This window comes from Sinocyclocheilus grahami, unplaced genomic scaffold (assembly GCF_001515645.1).
Source record: "Sinocyclocheilus grahami isolate Dianchi unplaced genomic scaffold, SAMN03320097.WGS_v1.1 scaffold1438.1, whole genome shotgun sequence".
Classification (NCBI taxonomy): domain Eukaryota; kingdom Metazoa; phylum Chordata; class Actinopteri; order Cypriniformes; family Cyprinidae; genus Sinocyclocheilus; species Sinocyclocheilus grahami.
Genome location: NW_015506617.1, coordinates 106,917 through 115,401, shown reverse-complemented (window position 1 = coordinate 115,401; position 8,485 = coordinate 106,917). Strand labels below are relative to the sequence as shown.

The following is an 8,485-nucleotide window of genomic DNA, read 5'->3' as shown; positions in this document are numbered from 1 at the left end:
TTGCTTCAGAAGTATTGCAAGTATTACATACAACAATAATAAAACCCAGCCAAATTAATGGAGAAGGGCCTTGTCTAGACTGGTAACCAAGAACCTGATGGTCACTCTAGTTGAACTCCATGATCATATATGCAGATGGGAGAAATGTGATTTCTGAATGAAAACACACTTGGAATTTGCAAAACGGCATCTAAAGGACCCTCAGACTCTGAGAAACAAGATTTTCTGGTCTGATGAACCTCAGTTCTACGCATCATGTTTGAAGGAAACCAGCTCTGCTCATCACCTGCAGAGTATCATCTCAAAAGTAAAGTGTGCTTGTAGCAACCTCATGCTGTGGGGGTGTTTTTCAGCGGCAGGGACTGGGAGACTGGTCAGGGTTGATGGAAAGCTGAATGGAGCAAAGTATAGAGATCCTCAATGAAAACCTATTCCACAGTGCTCGGGACCTCAGACTGGGCAGAAGGTTCACCTTCCAACATCCAATGACCCTAAGCGCACACAGCCAAGGCAACACAGGAGTGGCTTAGGGACAACTCTGTGAATGTCCTAGAGTGGCCCAGCCAGAGCCCTGACTTGAACCGTATCGAACATCTTTGGAGAGACCTGAAAATGGCTGTCCACCGATGGTCCCCATCCAATCTGACAGAGCTTGAGAGGATTTGCAATGAAGAATTTCAGAAAATCCCACAATTCAGGTGTGCAAACAAAGCTTGTTGCTTCATACCCAAAAATACTCGAGGCTGTAATTTCTGCTAAAGGAGCTTCAACTAAGTACGGAGTATAGTAGTTTAATACTACTTATGTCAATGTGATATTTCAGTTTTTTTTTTTCTTTTTTTTTTTTCTTTTTAATAAATTTACAGACACTTCGAAAATTCTGTTTTCACTGTGTCCTTATGAGGGACGGAGTGCAGATTAATGAGGAAAAAAGAGTTTGGTGTGGTTTGCTTTCACACCTTTTTGCAAGTGAACCAGAAATTCTAAATGTGTGCTAAGGTCATCCATTCTTTGGACAAAAATTCTCAAGCAGGGAAAAACAGGAAGTGCAAAAACAGGCTAATCATGGAGATCTTTCATAGTGCAATTTTTTTATTCTTATATGAAGAAATTTATGAGCATTATGTATGAGAGTGTCAGATGATACTGAAATTACGACTTGCCGAAAATAAAATCTATAGATATAAAATACTTCAAGCACATCACAATGTTCGTTTAAACATTTAACCTATATAAATGTGTGCTGTTAGGCGCATATCCAATCGTTTGTGCGGAGAGTGGAAGCTAAAGCGCGCTTCAGGACATCAGTGGAAACAAAATAAATACGCCGTCATTTATGCTTATAAAGGTAAGAATGATACATTGTTTCGGAACTGTAGAGGGTCTATTTTTATTTGTGTGCCCTCACAATATCAAAAACTTTGTGCTTTTGTAAAATAATAAAAAAAACAAATAGGATGCGCTTGCTGTCTCGGGTCTTGAACAGGAGCGCTTCACAAAAATGAACCAAAACTCAGCGAATATTTTCCTTACAGACATGATGAATATATCTATAAAAAGCTTTAAATGACTACAAAACGAAATAATTCAAATCCAAAACAAAAACTCTTATGTAATCCGTGAAGATGCATTTCTTTCTAAAGGCACGTCCAATGATGAGATGGCGAGTCAGGATCATCAACTTCATCTTTGTGACACTGACTCATAAAACACTAGTTTCTTAATAAATAATTCAAATATCTCCTTACTATTTTCCCCCAATATAGTCATGGTAATTTTTGCGGCAAGCTTTAGCCTATTTAACGCGCTCGCGTCACATTGCTGTGTGCCATGGTCACGAAAACTCAACATTTGCGTCTGTTTTTAAGCGTTGTGTTTTAAAAACAAGTGATTTAAGCCATTGAAGCACAAATAACAGCACTATGCGGGAGCTGTCTGTTTCTGAGCGTGATTTCTGCAGTTGGGTCGGATCGAGGTCGGGTCATATTCACACCTTAAACGAACCGTACCAGAGTTTGTTTGGAAGCGGACCAAGACCACCTCTACAGCAGGGTCTCGGCGCAGTTGTTTGGTCCGCACCCGAGTGCGATTGCTGTATTCACACCTGCCAAAAAGGTCCGCCTCACACCATTGGCTGAGAAGATATTTATCTGGTCATAATATGCAGATAAACTGAGCAATGTGACTAAACTTTTTTTTGAGAGAATCAACTTACAGATGTCTTTGTTTAGTTAGTTGTTTCTGCATATTAAACTGGGATGGGAGAAAATATTTTTACATTGTAAAAAATGACAAACTTTTCGTCACAATTATTATCCTACATATAATGTGTGAGGGGAAAAAGGAAAAATATGTTGGATATAAATTTGTTCAGTTTAATATTGGTTGTAAAGCCGATTTTTCCCATCTATATATTTTCTACTTTGTTCTCAGATGTAATTCAGGAGTTTTCACACTTTCTTAATGCCAGGGACCCCAAAATACTATGATACCTTTGAGAGGCCCCCCCCTTTCTAAAAAATAAAGACAGCTGTACATAAAGACCAATTTTTACTGTGTGTAAAAAAAAAACACACACACACACAATAAGCATGATGTTATTGACTTTTCACACCATTGGCTGAGAAGATATTTATCTGGTCATAATATGCAGATAAACTGAGCAATGTGACTAAATTTTTTTTTGAGAGAATCAACTTACAGATGTCTTTGTTTAGTTAGTTGTTTCTGCATATTAAACTGGGATGGGAGAAAATATTTTTACATTGTAAAAAATGACTAACTTTTCGTCACAATTATTATCCTACATATAATGTGTGAGGGGAAAAAGGAAAAATATGTTGGAAATAAGTTTGTTCAGTTTAATATTGGTTGTAAAGCCGATTTTTCCCATCTATATATTTTCTACTTTGTTCTCAGATGTAATTCAGGAGTTTTCACACTTTCTTAATGCCAGGGACCCCAAAATACTATGATACCTTTGAGAGCCCCCCCCCCTTTCTAAAAAATAAAGACAGCTGTACATAAAGACCAATTTTTACTGTGTGTAAAAAAAAAAACACACACACACACAATAAGCATGATGTTATTGACTTTGGCTTTGTTGGATTTTGTAAAATATGTAGTTGGTCTAAAGCCAAATCAAATTATTTAAATATTATTTAAATAGGAATTTTTATATATATTTTTTTACAATTTATTTTCACTTATTAACAGACAAAACACCGTAGTATAATAATACTGATTATTAAACCAAAATAATAATAAAATCCAATAACAACAACAACACCACCACCAACAACAATAATATTAAGCAAGACAGGTGTGAATACACCCTTAAACAATTGTAGAATCAGGCTGCAACATAACAAAATTGAAAAAAGCGAAGCGGGTCTGAATATTTTCTGAATGCACTGTATAATTTTAGTCGACAAAAAAAACAATGTGCAAAATTATAAAAATGTGTCAAACAGACCGAACTATAACCAAATCAAATGTATAAAAAATAAATCAACATATGACAATATTTCTTCATGCTTTCGAGACTGTTATTAATTTTCTGGGTTTTATAAACGGTTTAGGATATTGCATTACTTGTAGTGGGTTGTTACAGCAACGGTGTATGTTTTCTTTGATTCTTGCACCATCCGTCTTCAGGGGATCTGGATCTGGGAACAGTTCCATTTGCGGAGCAGAATGTCCATCGTGGATCGCTGCGGATCCGTGGGGTTCAGGAACTGGATTCTGGAGACTATACCTGTGTGGCCTCAAACATTGCCGGGTCTGCCTCTGCTGTGGTCATACTACAGGTGGGAGGTGAGAACAAGACCTCAGCTGCATTACAAGCTGACACAATATAAATATTACTGTGCATTTTATACGGAACAGTTTCATTTTATGTGGACTTTTATTTATTGAGCTTACTGTCGCAGTATTTCTATTGCTTTTCCAAAACTTTGAAGCATATGTAGTTCATAGCATTAATCAAAAACCTTGGACAGAGCTATCTTGATTTTAAGCAGAACACACCCATAAGCCCATGAGCTTCCAAACCGCAAGTGGAAATGTTCTTCCCGCTTTGTTGCAGAGTGTGAAATTTGGAGAGCAAAATTTAGTTTTTGGGAATGTGTCTTTAACGGGACTTTTAACAGCTCCTGACAGGATTCTCAGACTCCCAGTAGCTCATGGCCAGTTTACGAGCATGCTTGAATGATTCAGAACTGGATTATAACATTATATAGAACTTACATTAAAAGTGATATGTGCCACTATCATCACTAAGCGTAATTACAGAAATAATGATTGTTATTTACTACGACTTATTAATGTTCTAGTTCCCAGAATGCTTCCTCTTTCTGCCATTGGTCAATCAAACAGGTGTTCTTGCATCCAAACTCACACCATTGGCTGAGAAGATATTTATCTGGTCATAATATGCAGATAAACTGAGCAATGTGACTAAACTTTTTTTTGAGAGAATCAACTTACAGATGTCTTTGTTTAGTTAGTTGTTTCTGCATATTAAACTGGGATGGGAGAAAATATTTTTACATTGTAAAAAATGACAAACTTTTCGTCACAATTATTATCCTACATATAATGTGTGAGGGGAAAAAGGAAAAATATGTTGGAAATAAGTTTGTTCAGTTTAATATTGGTTGTAAAGCCGATTTTTCCCATCTATATATTTTCTACTTTGTTCTCAGATGTAATTCAGGAGTTTTCACACTTTCTTAATGCCAGGGACCCCAAAATACTATGATACCTTTGAGAGGCCCCCCCCTTTCTAAAAAATAAAGACAGCTGTACATAAAGACCAATTTTTACTGTGTGTAAAAAAAAAAACACACACACACACAATAAGCATGATGTTATTGACTTTGGCTTTGTTGGATTTTGTAAAATATGTAGTTGGTCTAAAGCCAAATCAAATTATTTAAATATTATTTAAATAGGAATTTTTATATATTTTTTTTACAATTTATTTTCACTTATTAACAGACAAAACACCGTAATATAATAATACTGATTATTAAACCAAAATAATAATAAAATCCAATAACAACAACAACACCACCACCAACAACAATAATATTAATAATAATAATAATAGTGAGGAGAGGAAAAATAAAAATATTTAAATTGTAAAGAAGGAGAGTTGAAGATTGATTATTTCTTTTCTTTTTTTATTATTTATTATCTTTTATTTATTTATTTTTACACTTTTTGCAAACAAAGTGTTTTTTTTTGTTTTGTTTTTTTGCAGCTGCTCCTGTGTTCTCCGAGTCTCCGGTGGACATAACAGCCGGTGTGGGTGATAACATTACTCTACCATGCATCGCCCGTGGTTTCCCCACACCTTCTCTGACATGGAGACGCCAGGACGGACGTCCCATTTTTGGCAAGTCATCTGGCCATGTCGGTACCTCTCAACTGCCTTCCGGTGCCCTTCAGATCCAGAGTGAGTTTCTATATGTATCTTTGAATAGATGTTTAGGGAGGTTGTCTGCTAGCACAATCCCTCCCAGATACTAAACGCGAGGATCTAACGGACATGGTTCAACCACAAGAGGATAGTGAAGATGTTATTTTAGGTGTTGACATGCAGGGGAGGGTCTGAGACCAACTGCTGCGATAGAGGAAATAGAAGCAGTACAGCTGAGAGCTTCCTCTCTCAGAGAGTGGGCTGAGAGGAGGTCTCCTCACCCCAGGCCCGCTCAGGGGGTTGGGTGGAGTAAAAGTCAAACCGCAGGCCTCTAGAGCCAACACCGGAGCTTCTGGCAGGACAGGGAGCTACATATGGACAAAGTAGAGCTCTAAATGTTTATAGGCTATAATGTTTTTATTGGACAGCCTCTATAGTATTAGCATTGAACAGCTCATCTGGTGTTGTGGATAACCTGGTTACTAAAAGCATTCTGAGCGAATGGGTCTGTTCCTACCTTCCCTTTGAGAGAGAGAGAGTGTGTGTGTGTGTGTGTATAGGCCCACACTGCCAAAAATTTGGACTATTTTAAAAACTATGATTTATTTTTTTATGTTTTTGAAAGAAGTCTCTTATGCTCACCAGGGCTGCATTTATTAGATCAAAAACGCAGTAAAAACGGTAATATTGTAGAATATTATTACAATTTAAAATAACTGTTTTCTATTGAAATATTTTTTCAGTAATGCCAAGCTGAATTTTCAACAGCCTTCAATCAGCAATCTTCAGTGTCACATGATCCTTCAGAAAACATTCTTCTAATATGTGATTTGCTGCTGAAATATCAGTTTTTAATAATAATAATAATAATTATTATTATTATTATCAATGTTGTTTTTGCTGCTTAATAATTGTAAAAAGTGATTGATTTTTCAGGATTCTTTGATAAACAGCATTTATTTGAAATATTTTATTTGTCATTTGTATTTTATTTGTAAGATTATATGTCTTTACTGTCACTTTTGATCATTTTAATGCATCCTTGCTGCATAACAATATTCATTAAAAATAATAATAAATAAATGAATCATACTGACCCCATACTTTTGAATGGTAGTGTATCACAGTTTTTCCATAAATATTAAGCAGCACAATTGCTTTCAACGTTGATAATAAGAAATGTTTCTTGAGCAGCAAATCAGCATATTAGAATGATTTCTGAAGGATCAGGAGACACTGAAGACTGGAGTAACGATGCTGAAAATTCTGCTTTGTCGTCACAGTAATAAATTGCATTTTAAAATATATTAAAATAGAAAACAGTTATTTAAAATTAATAAATTTTTACAATGTTACCATTTCTATTGTATTTTTGATCAAATAAATGCAGCCTTGGGGAGCATAAGAGACTTTCAAAAACAGCAAAAAGTCTTAATCATTCCAAACTTTAGGCCAGCAGTGTATCATAGCACTGCATGTACATATAACACTCCATACTTGTGCACAAATGTATTGTGCAAATGTGACACTAATTTATACTATTTAAATCTATTTCAACAGCTACTAATGTGATTGCAAATGACTATTGAATGAATTTCACACATGCAGACCGTTGCACAACATTCATAACAGCTTCATTGTTTTAAATCAGATGAACAGTTGCATATAAAGTAGTGAGTGTATAATGCTCTCAAACAAGAATGGATAGCCAGTAATGAAGTCAGAACTGTCATCACAATGGAATTAATAGCTGGGCTGTAAATACAAGAAAATCAGCATTGCTATAAATTCTCTTTTTCTTCCAAAAGCGCCAACAGCGCCAAGAACCGAATGCGTTTTTAACAAATGTAAAGCTTTAATGGTTAATTATTTAGATCTGTAACAAACGTACAGATGTGTGTCATTAAAAAGCATTCATCATAAAATATGGCTTTAGATCCAAGAGATCATCTGTAGCATCTTTTTTTAAAAAATTTTTATCAATGCATGAGGTAGAAAACTGTGGAGAAACAGGTTCATAAATTGGGAATGCACTGATATTAAAAACTAATGCCCAAACAATAAGGTCATAATTATTTTCAGGTGATTTCAAATGCTAAAGATTACAGTTAAGTGTTAGTGTTATTGAGCTGTTAAATGTAATAATAACTGAATATCACCGCTACATGTAATCTTCAGAAAGTCTCAGTTCCTCTTCAGGAACTCGAGCTGCGTCGACAAACGCTAGGGGAACGCCTTCCGCGATCCACGCTCTGAATCGTATGTGAAATCAGTCCAATAGCTGAACGGGACGTCACGGCGGATGACGTCATGACCAGGAAGCTATAAAAGCACGTGCGGCGGAGCCCGCGTCAGCTTTCTGTCATTCAGCGAAGCGCTCTGTGTGTGTCAGTCATATTTATTGTTGTCTGTCTATTTTTTGGTAAAATACTTATAAGCAGCTATGTCTAAAGCCCACGCTAAGACAAAGCATGCAAAGGGGTGCAAGCCACGTTATAGGTTGTGTGTTCCTCCCTGCCCACGTTATATCACGAGTGGGGATACACACAGCCTGTGCGTGGTTTGTTTGGGAGCAAAGCACGCAGAGTCGGCTCTTGAGGGGGCCGGCTGCCCGCATTGCGAGCGCCTCCCACTGCGTACGCTTCGCTCCCGGAGGGCTCTCTTTGAGGAGGGAGCCTTCACCAGCGTTCCTCACGGTGCTGGCCCCGCTTCCGTCGAGTCGGAGCGGCGGTTGCATTCGTGGAGTTCGCAGTTGGATCTGGCGGAGGGAATGGAGACGGGCGAGTCCCTATCTCCTTCCTCACCCACCGGATCCAGTGCCCGATCTCTGGGTTCGGAAGCCCGTTCTGCGGCTACTTCCTCCCGGGGTGGCGGCTCGACACTTCTCCTGTCTTCCTCCGAGGAGGTTGACGTGGAGGGCGTCGAAGAGGTTTCGCCCCCTCAATCGCCCCAGTATGAGGAGCTAGTGGAGGTGCTTACTCGTGCCGCGGCCAAGTTAAGAATCGATTGGCCCGCCGAGAAGCAGGCCGAGCCGCAGCGAAGTAAGCTTGATGAACGCTT

The 8,485-nt window shown here is 37.7% G+C and overlaps 1 protein-coding gene across 1 annotated transcript in view; it reads left to right on the top strand.

Annotated features, from left to right (window-relative positions):
* Window positions 1–8,485, top strand: part of hmcn2 (hemicentin 2) — a 109,357-nt gene that overhangs the window by 25,730 nt on the left and 75,142 nt on the right. Inside the window, exons 13-15 of the mRNA XM_016256518.1 lie at window positions 354–373; window positions 3,658–3,816; window positions 5,267–5,461. Of these exons, the coding sequence (XP_016112004.1) occupies window positions 354–373; window positions 3,658–3,816; window positions 5,267–5,461 (374 nt within the window). The remainder of the gene's footprint in view (window positions 1–353; window positions 374–3,657; window positions 3,817–5,266; window positions 5,462–8,485) is intronic.